General features: G+C 36.2%; 2 protein-coding genes across 5 annotated transcripts in view; one reads left to right on the top strand and one right to left on the bottom strand.

Annotated features, from left to right (window-relative positions):
* Positions 1-1,918, top strand: part of PLPP1 (phospholipid phosphatase 1) — a 61,258-nt gene extending 59,340 nt beyond the window's left edge. For all 4 annotated transcript variants that reach the window (XM_072922024.1, XM_030258219.3, XM_030258220.3 and 1 more), the window contains one exon: positions 1,464-1,918. In XM_072922024.1, coding sequence (XP_072778125.1) covers positions 1,464-1,589 — 126 coding nt within the window. In that variant the 3' untranslated portion in view covers positions 1,590-1,918. The remainder of the gene's footprint in view (positions 1-1,463) is intronic.
* The window catches only part of MTREX (Mtr4 exosome RNA helicase), a 43,715-nt gene continuing 21,914 nt past the window's right edge, over positions 398-22,198 (bottom strand). The window contains exons 16-27 of the mRNA XM_002186723.7: positions 18,342-18,492; positions 16,392-16,564; positions 16,038-16,106; positions 11,760-11,888; positions 10,652-10,762; positions 10,170-10,358; positions 8,977-9,140; positions 7,546-7,651; positions 6,268-6,324; positions 5,688-5,850; positions 2,348-2,452; positions 398-2,035 (exon numbers count right to left, since the gene is read on the bottom strand). Of these exons, the coding sequence (XP_002186759.1) occupies positions 1,983-2,035; positions 2,348-2,452; positions 5,688-5,850; positions 6,268-6,324; positions 7,546-7,651; positions 8,977-9,140; positions 10,170-10,358; positions 10,652-10,762; positions 11,760-11,888; positions 16,038-16,106; positions 16,392-16,564; positions 18,342-18,492 (1,470 nt within the window). The 3' untranslated portion in view covers positions 398-1,982. The remainder of the gene's footprint in view (positions 2,036-2,347; positions 2,453-5,687; positions 5,851-6,267; positions 6,325-7,545; positions 7,652-8,976; positions 9,141-10,169; positions 10,359-10,651; positions 10,763-11,759; positions 11,889-16,037; positions 16,107-16,391; positions 16,565-18,341; positions 18,493-22,198) is intronic.

Below are 22,198 nucleotides of genomic sequence, written 5' to 3'. Positions count from 1 at the left end.
TATAAAGCTATCCCGTGAAACAGATACCTGCCTAAACTTGTCCCAGTTGACTTAGTGACAACAATTGTACTGGGTGGCACCAGAGTGCTATGGCTAATTAATCCATAGATAGATTAGGACTTCTGCAGCAATGGGAGTAAACTGAGGTCATACTGAAGGATTCAGTTACCAAGAACTGAGGCTTAGCTGGGAAGACCCACCTCCACAATAAATGCTGTGTCAGCTTTCTCAGGTCAGAAGGGTTCAAGACAAAGCTGTCTACTAGTTGCTCTGGGAAATCGTACAGGCTGCATTAGCTGTTACTAAATGGCTACATGTTGGCAAAATCCTACTCCTCATCTTTGTCCAATCGCTATTTTCCAAGAAACATAGTACAGAGAGTAAGAAACATCAGAGATCAAAGAGGTGAGGACACTTTTATTAGGAAAACAAGTTTAGTCAAGGATGTTGGATGATTCAGAAGGTGCTTGGTAATACAAGAAAGAGTAGAAAGTAGCATTACAGCGAGTGGAGTTGAAAGGTCACGAAATTATTTTTAAAAATATACACTAGCACCAGCCACCACCCTCAGACTCTCATCTGAAAGAACTGATGAGTTCCTCTCTAAAAACAGCAAGCTGAGGTTAGAGCATAGCAGCCCAGCAACTGCAAATAGATCACTAAATTGAACTGAGGAAATCTGGCTTTAAGTGGAAGCTGAAACTCCCATGGTCTGTGGCTAAAGCAGTGTGCTGGATCATCAGCTGGCTGCCAGTGTGGTGGGAGATTGTTTCTTCCGCCATGGACAGTGTTCCGCAGTGGGAGGGGAAGACGCAATACAGGAAGGGATCATGTTAGGCTCTCATTTATTGCGCTCCATGGAGCACTGTGCCCGGCACATCTGCTATGGGACTTGGTGAAATGAGCAGTGGAAGACAGCAAGCTGCAGAATTGGATCAACCACCTGTCTTGTAGTGAGGGAGATGTCTCCTAGCTGTGAAGAAGTGAGGTGTTATGTTTCAAGGACTGCAGAAAAGGACTACATACATAGAGCTGGCCTTACAGCTGCTGGGTCCAGCTAAAGCACCACTTCTCCTGTTCTGTTCTAACTAAACTACAGAAAAAAAATTAACTAAACTTGCATTATGGGCCCTCAAAAATCATATTTTGCTCCTTCATTTAGAGCTGTTCGAACTAAGGCTGTTGTAACGGAGCGTGCCTAGTAAGACAGTCAGCACAAGCCTTGAATTTTGCTTAAACCTTCTGTGGCTAAATGGTCAATGGCAAGGTGAAAAAGCTATCAGAAGAACAGATGTATGAATTTTGTACAAGACTTCCCTGACATTTTCTAATCTTTTAAACTGATTAAGCTTTTTATTAGTTTTGGTTATAGAATTTGCCTGCTGCAGAGTTCTTGTTTCAAAGACTCGTGAGTGCAGGAATAATTTAACACTGATTAACACAACACTAATTTTTTCTCTTAGGTTGTGTATGTGTCAGACTTCTTCAAAGTGAGAGGATGTACATTTCAACCAAAAGAAGATTCCCATACAACCCTACATGAGACTCCAACAAATGGAAATCACTTTGGCAGCAATCATCAACCATGAAGAATGACCCACATTACCTACATTGCTCTGAAAGAAAACAATTTCACAAGTCTAACTCTGTAATATAAGTAATTGCCTTTGAGGGACTGCTGCTGCTGCTCTTGGCTGCTCACTTAACCTGTATATAGTAACATCTACCACAGTTATTGTACATCTAAACTTTAAATTTCTGTTGGTTCAAGCTCTTGCTTAAAAGAAAGCTATTACAACTGTAAATTTTTATTGAAAACTGTAACAAGTTATATTATATACACTGCTGTTTGTACATGCCTTGTTGAATCAACTGTGGTTTAAGTAAACACCATTAAAAGGAATTGCTTGATATGGAAGCCACATGTGACACTGATGAATTTGTTCCATCATGTCAATATAGTTTCTGGAAGACATCTGCTGTTACAGGTAAAGGCTTGCAGCAAACACAATATCTCTCTTGATTTTTGTAATCCCTATTAGGAAGGAAAAAAATATTAATATCTAAGAGTCTTAACTGACACAACCACTCTTTCAAGTACAGTTATAAGCATGTTACAGGTTATTAAATGGAAGTCATTGTACATCCATTTTTAGCCACCCTTTAAGTAGAACTTTGTAATAAAGATTTTATCTGGAAAGACAACAGCAATAGTGCTGTTTACTATGATGTAAACATGAGAACTTCGCATTACAAAACTATTCACCTTCAGTCCTCATTACCTGTGCAGCCCCTTCCACCATCACTTCAAAAATTGCTTAATGCACTGTGGAAGTGAAATACATACCCTCTGCAAACTTATTTTCCAGTTCTGTGTTCCCAATGGCTTTTGCAGCCTGGCACATCTGCCGAAGCAGTTCTTCTAGACGCCTCATGCAACGAATTATGCTACCTGTATGAAAGAGCAAGGGACAACTTTGTGCCACATCATGCAACTGGTCCTGAATTACTCTAATAGTTCCATCTACAACTCTGTTCAATTTATCTAGAAGCCAAATGTCTTAAACTTAGTTTCTGTTTGCACAGGAAGTTTCTCTGTGAGGCATCTCCTTGAAGCTGTTTCCAAATGCTTGTCCTTTCTACTGTCTTTACAATCTCTACCTAATACCTAATCACACTACTTTCTGGGCTGTGGAGTAATTCCTAGCTGATTTTTTTATTTCAAGTACTTGTTAAGACTTCCTCAAAAACCATAGAGCATTAGGAGATTCACAACATAGCTCCTTCAAGAACTACCCTTCAAGAACTACCGCAGGTTTATTTTGGGATTATTTTTTATAAGCGTTAGTTCTTTTAGTGGCAAAGGCAGTAAAACAGTATGTGATCTTTGTTACTACTCCTGAGCTACTCAAGAGTCCATTGCATGGATACAATAATGTACACAAGCATCGTGCCACAGCTCCTACACTGCAACCTAACACCCACTTGTGATTTACTATTTATTTATCTCCTCTTTGAACTTTCCTCACAGCTCAGCCTAAGTCACTGCTACAAATTTCACAAAACAAGGCTAAATGCTTCTGCTCTTCTGGCCACAAGCAAACAGTATCCTATTTGGTTATTTCCTCCAGCAGCATCTCCGACAGTCAAAATTACTGTAGGCAAAATAACTGTTATTGGGTAAACATGGGATGAAGGGCTTGAGAGCAGACTTGCTGAGAGGGCCTTGGGGGTGCTGCTGGATGTCAGGCTCTATAGCTATGACCCATCAATGTGCACCTGCAGCCCAGAAAGCCAATTATGTCCAAAGTAGTGTGGCCAGCAGGGCAAGAGGGGTGATTCTGCCCCTCTGCTCTCATGAGACCCCACCTGCAGTGCTGCATCCAGCTTTGGGGTCCCCAGCACAGGAAGGACATCAACCTGTTGGAGTGAGTCCAGAGGAGAGCCACCAAGATGATCAGAGATGGACCAGGTTTCTTTTGAGGACAGGCTGAGAGAGTTGGGGTTATTCAGCCTAGAGAAGAGAAGGCTCCAGGGAGACCTTATTGTGACCTTTCAATACATGGAAACATTCAAGGTCAGCTTGGATGGGGCTCTGAGCAACCACATTTAGAGGAAGATGCCTCTGCTCACTGGAGGGGGTTTGGTCTCTACAACCTTTCTATTACTCCCTTAAGGCATAATATTTGGGGAAAAGAAAATCAATATGGAAATAACATTGTTCAAAGCTCTTGGGAAAATGAGACATGATAAAGTAATGTTTCTCTTCTAAAAAGCATTCATAGGGCCTGATTAGGCTATGTCAGTTTCTACAATGAGAATAGTCTGTGTAAGAGCAGCAGTTAGTAAAATCTGTTGCAATGACAGGAGATGGAAAAACCCACCCATAGCCTATTGAGCACAGAGCACACACCAACACAAGTGAGCTCACAGCAGCTGCCCTGAGCATGGCTGTGCTGTACTGTGGCAGGCCCTTGCTCATCTTCACTCGCAAGGCCGACCCCAACAGCCATTCCAGGGAGTACTCGTTTACAGGCAGTGTAGCTGGGCTTGTTGCAGACATAGCTTTTTGTGCCAGAAAAAGAAAATTGCAATTTTAAAATGGATTATTATTGTTTATACTTCCATGAAGCAGGAGTTGGTCTACAGTTAACAGATAGGATACTTAAGTCAGTTTAGCTTTCTTTCCTAGTGGCTTTAAAAAGCTGCTCCTATTTTTATTTCTTCCCAACACACATTTCAACTTGAAGGTATTTTCATTAGCAAATCAATGCTACTGCACTTTGTGCCAAACACACTTTGAACACTCAGGCTTATTTTGTATTCTGATTTTCTTTGAAGTCACTACAGTTACTTAGATAACCACGTAAACTACTCTGGGATTTAGGAACACCCCAATCCATTTAAGGTACACATAAGCAACAATGGATGCCTGAAGTACTTCCCTTCCTTTTGGATAAAGCACAGAAAACCAGCCTACTGAAAGTTAAGGGAAGAATTATGCATTAACCCCTATTACAAGAGATGACCTCAAAACAGACCACTAAGAACTAATTTTGAGGAAGCTGGCACTATTGAGTAGAACAAAACTGTCTTAGTACAAATATGGTAAATGGCAAATGTCACTGCCCAGTGTATTCTGAACATTAAAGTGTCAATGTAAAACATAAGCTTTAATGTTCCTCATACTCAAGGTGCCTCCATAGCAAATGGAAGGCTCAATGGATGCTCATTGAAATAGGAGGAATCTGCTGACGGCAGAAGCAGACTGCCAGGATTTGTGTGGCTCAAAAGCAACTTTCTTTAGCAAAATTCCTAGGTCTATGCATTGGATTACATGCACAAATTATGTGCATGAATTCTGTTGTTATATGGGAATCTGCAAAGAAATCTTTGCAAAGAAGAAAACAGCATCTGAGAGAGGCAGCAGTGACAGTAACAACTTCAAAAAAGAAGACTTCTAAGAGTGGTGCAGCTATCCTACTCTTCACAACTTCCAACAGGCTGGTTTTTCATTCTGGTTTGACCTTTAGTGTTGACCATTCTTGCTTGACAACCCTTTGGATGGTTTGTTTTTACAAAATATGAAGGCTGTAAATCATCATACTTTTAAAAGAAAAAACAAAGTATTCTTCCTCAAGGGGCAGTTTCTAGTATTCCAGTTTTAGGAACCAAATTAATCCGCCTGACATGTTATATCTAAGCTTTGCAACTATCTCCATTGCACTGCTGTGCAAAACTAATCTAAAGAGAGAATTCGTTACCAATTCTCACTTCTGTCATCATTAAGTCAGCAGGAAGAACTGGTTATACAAAATAAATTAAAAACTTAACTATAATGAGGACAAATGCAAGAGCCGTACTTCCTGATGACAAGCATTTGGAACATGGTTTCTTTTCCCTTTAACTAAAAAAAGTAAGCATTATCTTTTGTTGCAATGCTCAAAATTTCTGAGCTTTATAGAAAGTTTTTAGAATAGAGATATCCCTTTAAAAAATCTTAATATTCTAAATCATCAACAGTGTGTAAGTATAAATTAAAATAAATAGTAAACATTTTTCCCACTTGATTTTGGCCATACAGATGCTTGAATACATCTGAGTTTACGATAAGGTTATCCAGTATAACCATTTTCTGTTGTAGAATTACCAACTCATACCTTCTAAACAACAACTAATTAGCCTACCTTCAAAGACATCTGTCATTTTGCAGATGTGAGCAAAATTAGCTCCATTTGCCCACGTATACACAACATCCATTAGGTTGGGTCTGAAAGAATTCAAATAATTTTCTTCATCAATTTCCAGTTTTGCTTCTGCTGATACCTTGGCGATTCTTTTTGCACACTCCTTTAAAATAAAATATTTTATATTTATAATATACTTAACCAGAGTAAGAATTTAACTGACAAAAAGACATGCACATTATTAGATACTGCATTACAGGATAAGGTTTTCTTTTTAGTATGAAATTACTCAGAATCAGAAAGTAAACCACTATTTATATGAAGTCTGCCTACTAAGAATCTACATTGTAGCAAGCAAGCTTATAAAACTTTTAGAGGCACGTCCCAAATTAGCATAAAGATTTCTTGCAAACATATAATGTATTATTAATTATTAATTACACATTGCAAAATTACATGCAGTACCAGCTGAATTCACTGATGATCCAAAATTAGGTCTTTACCGTACACTTATTATACATTACTCATGAGCTTTGCTCATGTTAACATTAACCCTGAGCTCAGACAGATTTCTAATTACCTGCATTTGCCGAAGTGGTCCTGCCAGCTGCTCAGTCAATTTTGGCATTTCACTGGACTGAAAAAGAAGACATTAAACAATCTCAAGTGCTCTCATACATTTGCTCTATACCAAATTTAATGCAAAACCAGAAGTTCAATGTGTGATACCCTACTTTATTCCAATAAATTCTCAAAGGTGTTGCCAAACACTAAAATTACTGAATTCCCCATATGTTTGTTCCTCAAGCTAGATCAGAAAACAAAATCTTTTTGTATAGTATACCAAAACAACAAAATTTTTCTGTATAGTATATTATGAAAAGCAGCACCTGCTTTCTAGATACTTCCAAAATTCCCTCTACTTAGCTGTATCATAGTTTTGAACTGCCATTAACTACTTCAGCAGTTACAAGCTTTTCTTTAAGAATACAAAATGTTTCTAACAACTTAAGCATCAGTGGCAATATATGAAAATACTGCTTTTCAAAATATAGGAACATCTTTATGCCCTAGCTGTTTAGACTCAAGTACTATTGTCAAGTGAATCACACCATTCTAATTAACAATGGCTTACCTTGGTTTCCCTTCTACTAACAAATGGAATGCATTAGCATCTGCTGCTAGTGTTTTTTTCCATATTCAGAATCAACCCAAGTGATACATCTTGTTACCTATTTGCAAAAATATTTCACATGGAAGTTTATTTTTACTAATTTTCTGGGGTGATACTAATCTTGTATGCAGTTTGCAGGTGGGAAAACAATAACATCTGGTATTAAATGCCCATGTTTTTGCTTTTAAAAACATATAGTCTGATTTTAACAGCCTTTCTGCTATCAGTTCCATGTGGTACTGCCATTTCCATCAATGCTCAAGGGTACTGACCATGTAACATCACAGACATGTCTGAGGATTAAATATATGCTCAGCCCAGAGTGTAGAGTGTATTGCTGAGCATCTTCTTGAGATAATCATTCTACATTTTCAACTATACGGATGTATGTGCATGTATTAATAGCAGCACATATGCTGAGAATCTATTGATAGTGCTTCATTGCAAGAGGAAGACTGCACTTTAACACAACCTTTGGAGTGTCTCTCATGGAGAAAGTGACATCAGCATTAAAGCTGAAATGTTTTTGCTAAGTTCAATGGGAGTTCATGTCAAACACCTTAGGAAGCAATCAAAAATGTGCAATGGCTCATACTGTTATGACCAATTTCTGAAACTGAATTAAAAACAGTATTGTTAGAAGACAGGACTGTCTAGACTTCTTTAACTGAAGAAGTAACTCACATGTTCTTGAAACACGAAACAGCTAAGAAGTGCAGTTGCCTGTTCTGCAGACAAATCATTGAAGAAACCATTGAACATCATTTCTGTCAGGAGTAGTTCATCAGCACTGAAATAAAGAGAATGAAGCTTAGGGGAAAGATTTACATCTGATATGTAATTTTTAAATGAAGAACTATTAATCTGCTTTGTGAAGCAACTGGATATGGGTTAAAAAACCAGCATCTTAATTTTACTGTCAGGGACACCAAATACACACACACACACACAAATATATTAGCTTTTTAAGGAGAGTGCTAATTAATAAGAAACTGCAATAGTGTTTTAAAGAAACTAAAGGCACTTACTACACTACAATAAAACTCTCCTGACAGATCATATGAGTTAGTACGAATAGTTGATTTAGTTTCTACCAGACAGAATATCAAGAGATCAGAAAGAGCCAGGGAGTGAGGTAACTTATGAAAAGGACTAAACTAGTACTGCCACTGCTTAGAAAAGATTCAATTGGATATTTCCAAAATACTGAAGACAGGAACAAACTTGCTTCAACTTACTTGAAGAATAAACACTTAATCATTAATTATAAAAGTAACTGCATGATGCAGATACAAAACTCATTTATTTGGATAAAACGCCTCTATTTTTAGAGCTAATAAAAAAGTGCTTAAGATGGGAGAAAAACAACGTATGATTTTTTTTTGAGAGATGTGTAACTCAAACAGTTCCAGACAGTCAGGAAGCAGATAAAACTCAGATTCAGCTTCCCCACTTGCTATCAGATTTTGCAAGGCAACTAGTTATCAAACAAATATCAGTAGCAGCTTTCAAACTTACCTGTAAGGCAAGGAGTCACTGTGACTTTCAGAAATATAAAATCCTATCAAAATCTGAGTTACACTGTAAGATATTCAAGTCTGATTCATGATTTTTTCACCTTTTTCAATATATATGTACCTGATAAATGTATTACATTAAAATGCACCACTTCCCAGATTCTTATAGAAGCAATTTTGCTCTACTGTAAACCTGTCAGTGACTTGGTAACTGCCAACAATCACTGCTACACTCATTTGTGAGTGACTGTACCAACAGTCCTGGTTCAACGTAAAACATAGAAATGAAGACCTTCCTCTCATACAATATACAACATTAAATAAAAACACATGCTACTACCTAATCCAGGCAGTTTTGGCATTTTCATGTCTACATTTTAATTTTAAAATCTATTGTATTGTATTTTGTCCTTAAATTGTTACTTTACTTACACTGCTTGAATCAGTGTATTACCTTTATTACACAGAACATAGTCTCTAAAGAACCTTTTTTCTAATGGTCTCAAAACTTTAAAATATAACCATAATGTACTAATTTTACCAATTTTACAATAAAGTGTATACATAACAATGAACAGTTAGCACAGAAGCCGGTTACCTGCTGATTTCACAAGCAACCCGTCCTTTCATCTCAATAACATCTGAAGACGTGGCAAACCCCAGCCTTCTCAAAACACGCTTGCGGCATTTGAGCTCATCCATTTGCTGGACAGTTCTGGCTTTCTTCAGTTCTCGCTTTGCCACTTTAATATCCATAGCAATCTGGGGGGCCAGAAGGAGAGGAATTACAACTTGCTTGTTTAATAGATTGTTTCATTCACATAAAGGCCTCCGAAGAATGGTATATGAACATACTACTTGACTAGTTGACTTGCCTAAATATTCTAAGAGGAAGGTTTAAAACAAATTTAATAATAATAGTGATAATAATAGCTTCATTCACCTACTGAAATCTCTAGTAAGCTTGGGAAGTTAAGCTATTTACCCACAGTGAGAAACAAACCAAACCAGCCCACACTAAAAAGACAAAGAATTCTCTGTTGAGAAATGCGTGTCATCTTCTGAGACCTATACTAAGTCTCAGCTAACCAATTATTCGATGAAATGTAAGCCAAAGGCATTATTTTCTGCTATTAGAACTTCTCCAGTGGCTTGCAGTTTGTCACAGTAACCATCTACATCCTTACGGCAGACATCCTTGCAAAAAGCTGCTCGGTCCGTCAGGTCTTATCACGTGTAACTCTGTGCTGCCCATACGAGAACCACCCCACTTCTGTGAAGAGGTTCCTGGAGAACCTGTTTTCTCAAGCAGCAGAGGGCTGGTTTTATGCACAACCGATTTCAGTCTGAGAGCGTACCACTCTGTACAAAATAAGTAACTGCATTGCTTCCAGGCTGAGAGTCAGCTCAGTAAGCAACAGCACAATGATTTCTCTGGTACGCTCTAATAAGCCCCATCAATTCAACTTAGGTTTGCACAAATATATTAAAAATTATCAATTAAAACTATCTATGAAGACTTTTCCTACACTGCATTGTGCTATGTCAGTGAAAAAGACCCCTGTAACATTCTAATTCCTGAAAATTTACTCTGAAGTTTTCCTTTTCAGACATACTTTGCATCTGTAACAAGGAAGGGCATACTACCAACTCAGCCATTTTGTTAGTGAGATTCAGTAATTTTAAATGAGTTGATTTGGACTTTGCAAATAAAGAGAAGAGCAAGTAAGAAGATAAACCTCCCTCCCCCCTCTGCAGCTAAACACAAATTAATTTGGTTTGTATCTGTACCTGTGCTTTCTTTTCACAAAGTTTGTATATGGTTTCCAAGTTTGGATCATTGTGAAGAGGATGTGAATACATCCTGTGCTCAAATGCCTCTATTTTTTGGATTACTTTTTTCAACCCTTGGTCTTTGATGCCCATGTCATCAATAGGGTCTAGTAAGGGCACTCCATCAGGAAATCGTTTCTGTACTTCCTAAAATGATGAAAAAAGATTTTTTAAAAGGTAAGTAACAGTAAAATAAGCTGGCATAACTGTAGAGACACAGGAGGCTGTAATGTAAGTCATGTTTCAGTAGTTTTCAAAATCAGTTTAAAATTACTTCACAAGGAGAAACAACTGATAGACATTGTGGCTTCCAACCCCTTTAAAGAATAAGACTGAAGATGTGACAGAAACTTTACTGTTCAAATTTCTTTAGAACAAGTTTCCTTGGGTTTAAGAGTACCTCACTTAGCAGAGTACTTACACAACCTAGTGGAACTTACCTGTACAGATTTTAACACACTCTGCCTGTTATCAATAGGCCTCAGGTCTTTTGGTATGTAGAGTCGGACACTGCTGATAGCTGAGACAAGATGCACCAAAACAGGAACAACCTATCAAAGAGAGTGTAGTTACTCATAAATCAGTAAAAAACATACCTCTTATTCCCTTAAAACTTTGTCAAGGGAAAAGGAAAACTTAGTTCTCAAGGACACAGAAGTGGATAAAGGAGTATCAGAAAGCAGGAAAATGCTGCTAATGATCTAAAGTATTCATAAACAAGAAGAGTAATTGTCCAAATGGGAAAATTCTGAATGCAGCTACATCTGAAGAAAGACTACAACTGAAAACAAAAAACCAGCTTTTCTATTACCTTGTGTCTTACCTGCTGGAATACCTCTCTTCTGATCCAAACTAGACAAATTATTGTCATATACTTAACTAAGAATGCCACCAGCACAGAACATCAAGACAGAAAATACATCTTCCTAAGTATGAAATCCATCATGACACTATGATGAATCACAACTGCATTTATCTCCAAGGTTTAAATGGAGTTTCTGAGAACAAATCTGCAGACAAACTACACTGCCTTTGATCTGAAAATTGTAACTGTTTGTCTTGCTACAGGGTTTCAAATTTTAAATTTAAAATAATGGAAATATTTTCACTAAAAAAAAAATTCAATTTAATTTTAGAATGAGAGAGTTATGCAAAGCTGTCCAGAGAGGTAGTGGAATCACCATTTCTGGAAATGTTCAAGAAACAACTGGATGTGGCACTTTGTGCTACGATGTCAGTGATAAGCTGGTGCTCAAGGGTTGGACTAAATTATCTTGAAAATCTTTTCCAGCCTTAATAATTTTCATAAGTAAAAAAGAAATTCTGTTCCCATAGACAAGATACTGCGAAAAAAAAAAAAAGCATCTGTCAAACAGTACTACTAAAAACACATTAATTTATTAAGAAGGCAGAGTTAGATGTACATACAGATTCTTTCTCTTCCTTAAATGCATCTGTCCCTCTTTTACCAGAGTTTACAAATGGTTTGGAAATTACAATTTGGGAAAGTTTATAAGGAACTACTGAGAATAAATACATGTAACAAACCTGCATCTCGCCTCTCTCATCAGGTCTGGCTGGTTTTGCAGACTCAGTTGCAGAATTTTTCAAACTGTCTTTGCTGCAGTGCAGGAGCACTTCAACTACATACAATGGGTCCAATTCACTGGAATTTGGCTATTGAGGGCACAGAAAAAGAGCAGCTCTGTAGCAGTTATTTTAAAATACAAGCAGGAATGAATGAAAAAACACATGATTTCTCCAACATTAAAGGTAGAAATGAGGTATGTCTCTTACAAAGTATCAGCTCAGTGTTGCAGTACATTCTGAAAATCCACACTCTGGTGAACTAATTGGAAGATCCCTCCCACAGAAAAATACACTTGAAAAAATTACCCTCCCTCATCCTCCCTTGCCAGAGTAGCCTAAAGTCTGCTTGAAGCTTCAGCTGCATCTGCATTTTCTTCTACATGTAACTCGTTTGAAGTAAGCCAATGTTTTAAAACTGTAATGCATATTTGCATCATGCTAGCAGTACCGAACTTTGCATTTGAAAAAATAAAACAAAACAAAACCAACCCAAAATTTAGGGGATCTCTTTCATTTGCAGGTTCAAGTTTTCATTCACAACAAAGACCACAGAAATATCTTTCAAGCATAACAGCTTGTATCTGTGGCAAGTGGAAAGCTGCATCTTGCAGACTGCATCTTCACACAACCCAAACTGCACCCATAACATCTGGTATTCATTTAAAGATGTAGTGATTAAAGACTACACTATATGCAGGTGTAGTGATTAAAGACTACTGTTCACAAGGCCATCACTTGTTTTACACACATCTTTAAAAAACACTGGCAATAGTTATTTGGATCAATATGCACTCGGGCTGCTCAAACACAATCCTACTACAAACAAGTATTTTTAGGACTTTGAACAGAACTAAGTTATAGACCTAACACAAAAGGCAGACATCATCTTTTAAAATACCATGTGTAAGCTTTCTGATTCCATATACAAGAGAAAAAGAAAACATTATTTTCAAAATCCCATCTTAATTCAGTTCATTTTTACTGGGCAATATTTTTCATTACAAATCTACAACATACTATTTTATTTCAATGCATGCCAACTAGCATTTTTACGAGATTCTCAGAAGTGCTATGAGAAAGTGCCATCATAAACTAAAGAGAAAAGTTTATCTTGTTGTACAAGCTAAACTATTACTTCAAGAAATGCCAATTACTTGCTGAGGAAGAAACTGTTCCTCTGAATTGTATCCTACATTTGCAGAAAGCACTCACTGCCACTCTCTGAATTAAAATTTTAAAATACCCATATGTACCAGATCAGTATTCAGCGAAAGCCAGGGAAGGCACAATGCTGACTTGAATGAAGTAGAGACTAAACTCATAGCTGCACAAGTGTGCTACAGAAAATACAACAATTGGAGATGTCTAGAAAATTCTGAAAGGAAAAAATATTTCTACCTGTGATTGTATTGTAAACTTACTAATAAAGCAGGAGTATAAAAATCATTAACATCTGCTGCTAATATTACTCTTTTTAAATTTACATACACCAAGAGCTTTTAGAAAATGCTGACTCAATCTACAACTGCTTTTTCAACATGTACTATTTCCTTCCATGGGTTTCCTACAACAGTACAGGTACTAAAAACCACTACACCCTAGAACAGCAAGAGACATGTTTCTAGGCACAAGAATAAAAGGAGACTAGGACCCTTAAAACACTTGTTAGCTTCCCTGTCATATCAAGTTCAAATGATTCTTTAATTCATGGTGCATCAATTCAAATGCTTCAAGGACAAAATTAAGCCTTTTTGGGCAGAGTACTGCAAAATAATTTGAATCCTTAGGATATTATATTTGCCCTGAAACATCTCTTACTTCAAGTGTCTGGAAACAAACCAAAATAAGAAAGATGATCGTACCCAGGAACCAAGAATGATAGAACAAATAACAAATTCAGAGTCCCAGATTAGTAAAATCAAACTCACTGACAATTCAATGATCACCACACAGCACTAAAAGAGATGCTTATATAGTAAACATTATAAATATATAAGGATTATAATAATCTAAACAGAGAAAATGGAATTGCAGCATCTCAAATTTTGGTATCAACAATTTTTAGGAGACAAAAATTTAATGTCTAGAATCAGGGATCAAATAATACTGATTATCAACAGCACAACAGTATCATAAGTTTACTGCTGACACAATCCAGTGGAAATAAAATTTCTCCCTCAAAAATATTTGGGATTTTTATGAATTCCAAAGGACTCAGTTATTTTGCTGCCTACTATATTGCGAGTATCCCTGCTTGAGATAAATTCTATTCTGAAAAACAGTAGATAGGAAAATGCTATTTGCATTGACAGTTTCATGGAACACTGATTTGTTTAATTATGTTGGAAAAGCATCTACACATAATTAATAATAAACATCATTTACATGACTCATACATTTGCTTCCACAATGCATAAGTCAAAGTATTAAGGAATATTACGTGAAATACATATACTATAACCCAAAATTCATAAGGATAAGGAGTATTATGTGAAATGCATACTACAAACTAAAATTCATTATTACTTGCATTGATTTCTCATTAGAAAAAGGATTTAGAAACTATGACATAGCAAAGAAAAGTTTGCAACTGAACTGGTAATTTATTATTTCAGCATAATTCCTAAAAGTAAACCCAAAGAACTGTTCCGCTTTCAAGTGGATGAAGGTAAAGATACAGCATAAGTACTATCTTTCTGGTACCAAATAAGTATATTTGTATACTTTAAATAGTAACGGGGAATGACATCTGTGTCTCAGTACAAAAATGCATTGAGTAGACACTAAAACGGGTAAACAACAACTTCTTCAAGTAATTTGTTTTGCCTCTGCTCATAGAAACTAGTCTTTTCATACTGACTTTAAGAGTCACATAGCTTTAGGTTTGTTCCTTAATTTCCAGCACCTATTGTCATTCTTTCCACATACTCAGAAGGAAAAATTCAACCCAGCTCCTAGAACAACTTAATGAAAAAAGTGCTGCTGGAGCCATATCCATCTCTGGCAAAACAGATCATAATTTCAAAGATAATATACAAGCCCAAAGGTTTATTCAATAGGGAGACAGGCCAGATAGGGAAGGCAAATATATATGTGAATAAAATATGACAACAGATAGAAGAAATGCCTCCAACTGACACAGAAGTTGGCAATTTTACAGAGAAAGCTGGGACTAGGGGACAATCTGGTTTATTACTTGCGTGACACTACGGGAAAACCAATCTAAAACCAAAGATTCAAGGAACAGCAGTAATGGCACAGTTTTTCAACTTGAAAAAAGTAGGAAATGTGACTTTCAAAAGGAAAATGGAAAACAAAAAATCTCTTTTAGTAAGTTCTGTATGAACACATTTTTCTCATTTCCTCTTTAATGAATATATATTAGAAAAGCATCAAAAGATGGCACAGGCACCACCAGAATTTAACAGACATAACTCTGCATTTAGACACAGCAAATAAAGCCAATGCTCTGCGAAAATTACAGCCTGCTAAAATGCTATCACAGGAAAAATATGGTTGTAACTTAGGTTTTCATTTACAGAGCAGATTAGCTGGTCAAAACATTTCTGAAAGGGAGACCAACACATCATCTAAGGGTTACACAGAGACCAACTATGAGAATGCATTTCTGGAAGTCTGGCTTCTATTGTGTCACTGTCCTCTGTCTTTTCTTCCAAATGTCCTCAGATCCATTTCTATTGTTTTGCTCTCTTTGTATTTCAATTTTCCAACTCTATAGCAACATCTCAGTGGACAAGCAATTCTATGTCTCACACCCTAACTTACGACTCAAAGCACAATCTGCCAGTTTAAGATAACCTTCATAGAGCTAAAAGTCCGTCTCCCACTGTTCTCAGCCTTCACTTAGGGCTTCTATAGATTTTCCGAGAGAAAACAATACAGTATCTTTCTCATGAACAACTTAAATTAGCACTGGCAATATCTCAGAAACAACTTAGTTTGAAACATTTTCATTGCTATGCATATTCAAGCAAGCAGTTCCTCCACAAATACGTTACAAGTTAAATACTGAACACGAGACTTAGAGTTTTCTTCATCTTCTATAGCTTTATTTCTTTACACTTTCATTTCAGGAAGTTCAGAGCTTTTGTAAATTTGCAGTAAAAGAATTTTTTTTGCCTTTAAGAACTATAAAGAAATAGGAGTTTTATCTTATTTTCAGAAAAAAAAAACAGTCAGATATATATTTTGGTAATGGAGAGAATGTGTATTTACCTTAACATTTGATTTCTTAGAGAAATTAACAACCACTCCCCATCCGTAGTCATCACCTTCATTCTTCACCTGGAAATATTACAAGATGTTATAACGTATATAACAACATCCTAGCAAGCACAACATTTTTTATTTTTGATATTTACAACAGCAGCTGTGGACGACTAGTCATCATGGAAACAGTATTGATTTTAATGCATTATTGAATACTTAGCAAAGAAACACAAGTCAAAATTGGTGCTTAGTGTGACACAGGTAATTTTTCAAGATGGTAAACTGGCAGACACAAATGAACCTTGCAGATTTCACAAATAGGCAGAAATGAAAAACAAAACAAAAGAAAAATCAAGGTACCTTTACCAGTCTTCCTGGCTGTAGAAAGGGCAAGCAGTACTTTGGTTTGTGAATATACTCTTCAATATCTTTACCCAGTTTTGCAAGCTGCTGGCGGATTCTGTAGTATATCACCACATTTTCTTCATTGGGAATTACAATTTTGTTGTATTGTGCTTCCAAATTATTGACTCCTATAATGAAAAGTAAAATCTCATGAAAATTAATAGCTTCACAAAGATTGAGGAATCAGTGTTTCACTTTCAGATCTCCATGACTAATATTTTGTGACCACTTTTAGTACTAATTTTTTACTTACAATAACCCATTCTCTGGAAAGCCAGAAATCTAAATTTGTCCACTGAATTAAATACCAGTATTATTTTCTTAAAATAAACAATCTTGAGAAACTGGAAAAGGCTGATACCCAATTATCCAGGAATAACTGATCTCTAGGTTTGCACAGAAGCCACATTAAAACTTGCAATGATTTTGTAGAAAGGTCTACCACTATGGTGTCTACCACTGATTTTTATATCCTCCTACAAAAAATAAGATTGCTCACAGATATCTTCTAAAAAGCTGTGTTTCAACAAGAGGGGAGTTGTTAGATGCTCCTCCTAACTTGTCTGAGGTTCTGATCAATTGAAAATCAGTATTTTCTTCCTTCTGTATTTTTATACCTTATTTAAGCAGATCAGTTTTTATTCTAAATGGTATGATTCATTCTCTTATTCTGGTATTATCACCAGCAAACAAAAACAAAGAACAGATTATAAAAAATATCTTTTTCCTGTCCACCAACTCATCCTCTTGCATGCTGTTTTTAAAGGCTCTTAAGTGGCCTGGAAATCCCACTTCATTGGGACTTGAGAGACAGCTCAGGAAAGTGCTCCTTATTTTACCCGCCAATTTTTATAAAGAAATAAGCTATCCATTCATACTCATGGTATACTTTCTTCCTTAGTCTAAGTAGCCAATTGTCTCCCTTGTGCTTTGAATTGCATCTGAAGGGATTACAAAATTCTAATGCCCAGTACGGTGCCTAAACTGAAACTGTCCAAAAACAATGAAAAATGTTCTTCAGCTCCATTTTGCTATTTAAACATCAATGTGGAATGACTGAATAAAGATCTAGGCATGCCAACTGGAACAGGGAAATAAAGGAAGGAAATAAATACTATATTGAACTACTACTACACCTGCAAACTAACAGAAAAGTAACTGAAACCCTCCCTCTGCATGGCTATCAAAGCTACATGCACATACACACTTTCTCTCTTAACAGTCAGTTACCAAATGAACAGATAAACTGCTCAATAATCATAATTACCTCTCATGTTCTTAAGATTCTCCTGGATTAAGTTTTGAAAGAGGCCTCACTCTCGAACACTGGCTGAAATTTCCGGACACTGACTTTGGTCATGAAAACTCACTATTCAAAGATCATGGCTCAAAATGTACTTACTTAGTTTACTCAGTGGAGTGCAATTAAAGTCCCAGATCTCTCTGAATTTTTATTTGTATTATAATTAAGTATTTCTTACCTACACTACTCTGAATGCAGTGCATTTAAGTTCTTTTTACAGCTTGTACTGAGATATGAAAAGGTGAAAGACTTTCTTCCCTAAGATTTTTCTTCCCTGCATCTCAAATGAGCCATGGGAAGTTTTAAATTGTTTTTCCTTCTTCCCATCCTATAGTTTAGCAATGTGACAATCATTTTTGTCTGACTCAGAGAGGAAAGCTCTCTTCATAAACTGACGGTGCATATAAGTTTAGGTCCTAAGAACAAGAGGAAATTACTGAAACCATAACATGGCAAGAAATGGTGCAGTGGCAACTGTGCACCTTCCCTGTTGGCAGGGAAGACAAAAACTGCACAGGTAAAAACTACTATGAGCATAATAAAAATACCCAGCCTTACCATGTATTATACCTACTCACATGAGAACATGCAGCAATACTTACTTTCCACTATTTCTGGAATAGTTCTGCAATGTTGGAACTGATAAAATGATTTTTCTAACATGTATTCAGGATTAATTTCCTCTACTCGAAGTAAGTTCAATACCATGTTGTATGTCAGGTGGAAAGCACTGTTTAAGGGATCAGCTGAACCCTGGAAAAGATACAAGAACATTTTTCATTTGAAAAAAATATTAATTGTAGCATCTAAGAACACACTGGATAAATCATGATGCAGTATTTCATACAAAGAGCTGCTCTGATGAATTGCACAACTTGTCTTAAATTTAGATTACATATTGCATAAAATCCTAAACAATTTTATTATGCTGAACATATAAAAGTATTTGTGTTGCATAGATACTTATCACGGCTAGGATATTATAAATGACATTTGAATGAAAAGTCCAGGTAAAAAATTTAGATGTTTCCTGTAGTTTACACTTTGGATTCCATCATGTTAACTTTAAAGTAATAGTTACTTAGCTATTTAAAGCAATCCATTATTTTAACACTGGGGAAAAAAAACTTATTTGCAAATCTAGATACATTGGTATCTAGGAAATTTTGTACAAAAATAGGCAATCTGCTAATTCTTTAACTTGAATTATGTCTCATTATAAAATTAATGTTAACTTGCAGGTAGCTTGTCCTCTGGATATGCACCCTGCTCTAGAGAACCCTGACAGAGCCATGGTTTTGGAAAAGATGACCTCCACAGGTCCTTTACAACCTCCACCATTCTGGGAAGTTAATTTTGGGTTGTTTTTTTTTTTTTTTTTTTACAATGTGGCACGTACAGGTATTTTGATTAACCTAAGAATAAAAGATGCCAAGAAAGTATTACAGGGAACCATTACCTTCTTTATCCATTTTTACTTTTTAAGAATGTCTACTACTGTCCTCTGTCAAAAAGGAGTACCGGACTAAGTAAATGCATCTTTGGTCTGATTCATCATTGGCTGTTACTATGTTCTACCCAAGAGGACAACCTTCTTATCATAAAGGAGCAAATATTTAATAGATATGGACTAAAACAACCAGTTATTCAAAGAACAAGCAAAACACTTGAACAGTGTCCAAAGAAGATCCAGAAGAGCTCAACACAAGCCTGAGAAACTGTCTCTCACTTAAATGTCAGCACAGAAGGACATCCACATACACCAAATCTCTGAAATCAGATGAGAGAGATCCAACACTTCTGAAGTACAGAACTGCCCAACTGCACTGCATAGCCTTTCATCCAGGTTGCACTAGCATCAAAGGAGCAGGTATCTGACAGCCCTTCAGAAAGGATACAAGGGAAATTCAGGGATTATGAAGTAGAAAATTAAAACTTGTGTGCAACTAAAGCAGTGAATAACAGAAGCACCAGACAGATGGATAGAATACAGAAGAACAGCTTTTTATAAAACCAAGACAGATCTCACAAATATTTCAGAGCTCTCTGAAGTTGTTAACAAGTATTATCACACCTCCTTGATTCCTGAAATGCTTATGACAATATATTCACCCCCAACAATATAACATAATTAAGTGCTTAAGGGATTTTTAAAAATGAAACTCTTCTGAATTCCTAAGAGAAATAAGAGAATTCCAGAGACTTAAAGAGGTCTGGACTTACAAGATATGTAAAAAAGGCAAAGACAGAAAAATAGCAAGGTCTGCTTAAAATTGTACTAGATGTCTGAAACCATCCACAAACAACAAATGACAAAGAATAAATAGGCAAGTGAAATCCAATCTGAAAGTATAATAAAAAAAAATGAGCAACAGTTTGCAATGGTCTTGTACCTCTCATTCTCTTCAAATAATGTATATATTAAATATAAGAGAATTACTAAACAGAATTGTTATTTCAACAAGGTCTACAAGTAAATTTAGTTATGATTAAACATTTTAAATAACAACTAAAATGTAACAAGAAAATAAGGATGTTTCAAGATATATTTTTCATGCAACTATATGACTGTGAAAGTTTCACATATTTTATCAGACATTTTAGAAGCCTAACACTAGAAAACATGCAACTCTGCACCTTTTTTAAGCTAAAAATCAGCTTTACCTAAACCTAATTATATCTTATTGCAACTAATTTATTTGCTCTTCTCTATTAGCAGATATTTCCTTGTCATACCTAATTTAAAAAATCACTGGCTATTAAAAAAATTAACAGATTATTTATTTATATATGCAAATGCTAAAATTCAAATCCAGTGGTCTTCTAGATCAAGCTAAGTGTACTAGACTTTAAAATCACAATACTACAATGCATACACTTTTTTTTCAATTTTAAAGGCATTGTCAGTAATTCAGGTCCTACATCCATTTATGCATTGATATCAGAGTACGAGGCAGTTTGAATCCAGAAGTCCTTCACATGTACAAGATTTAAGAACACGGTAGCCACATTTGCTTTAAGTGAGACAGAGCTTTATGAGATTACCATACAAATGCTAGAATCCTACTCACTGCCTCATTATTTTGTCTCAGAAAAAAACACAACTGTTACAGAAAGGCCTTCAGCATATGTTTATACTCTGAAAGTACCAGCACAAATACATGTAAAACAAGTTTTGGATAAAACATATTCTAATGCTTTGCTTCCCATGACCACTCATTCAGTCATTCTAGATTACATCTCTGAGTGGATCATAAATATATATCTGTTTTCATTTACAGTGATGCATCTCAGAGCAGAAGTACCTCTTAAATTAGACCACGAAATGTGTATTTAAAATAATACTGTTAGTTCTGAAATCACCACAGATGGGCTTCTACTAACTGAAATGTCTCACTAATTACAATATCAACAACTGAGCTGCGGCGCTCAAGTTTCTACAGATACCTCTAATCTGATATATCAAATTAAGACAACAGAACTTCTGTTGCTGATGCTAACCAACCAAAAGCTACGTAGCACACCAAAAGCTATGTAGCACAGCTTTTTTAATACACCTGATAAAAAGAGTATGTATGTACTAACCTCCTGCCCATTCTTCTAAATATATTATTTATTCTAGGAAAGAGAAGTTATCACTCCCTAAAAAGTTTGCCTCTCTATAGCGAAAAAAGGCTATTTAAAGAATGGCATTTACTAAAGAATGGCACAGCAATTATGCCAGTGTCAGCTAACAGTGGTCAGATTCTTTCCTACTGCAATGTCCACAGCTCTACTCAGAGCTCTGAGTAGAGCTGTGGACATTGCAGTAGGAATCAGCTAAAGAAACCGGAATACACTTACCAGCTGGCTACAGGCACTAGAGATCTGGCAAGAAGCTGCTGCATGACTGCTCTGATCACACAATGAAACAAACCCTATATCCATTCCTAACATCTTGGAGGGAAAACCTTCACTGTGTGCTTGCAAGATTTATAAACTATTTCAAAGACTAGAACCATGTCACACTCCCACCTAAATGTGGGACAATTTACTGGAGAGACAATTAGTGCTTACCTAAAGTCGCCTGTCAGATACATAAGGTGGAGAGAAGCAAGTAATAGGTGGGGAAGGAAGATGAGCTATATTACTGATAGGAAAGTGGAAAAGGTAGGCTTTTCCTTCCTAACTTACTTTCAAAGAGTCTTCACAGTGTAAAGTGTTCAACTGTGCTGGATTTTGCTTGTTGCCAAGATATAATAAGACATAAATCAGTTTCAATTTACATTTTCTCCATGATGGTTATCTCCTCTTTAAAACCCCTTTTCTGCTCAACCATTTTGCCACTGGCTTCCAGACTGATTAAAAATACTGTGAAGCACCTAGTTCATCCTCTACCAGAGGACCTGTCAAAATACATTAACGTTCTCTTCAACAAGCTAGGCTACACCATCATCTGTGTCAATATCTCTCTGTCTCT

The sequence above is a fragment of the Taeniopygia guttata genome, chromosome Z (genome assembly GCF_048771995.1).
Source record: "Taeniopygia guttata chromosome Z, bTaeGut7.mat, whole genome shotgun sequence".
NCBI lineage: Eukaryota > Metazoa > Chordata > Aves > Passeriformes > Estrildidae > Taeniopygia > Taeniopygia guttata.
Note: the sequence above shows the minus strand (reverse complement) of the source record. Positions and strands in the feature narration are given on the sequence as shown.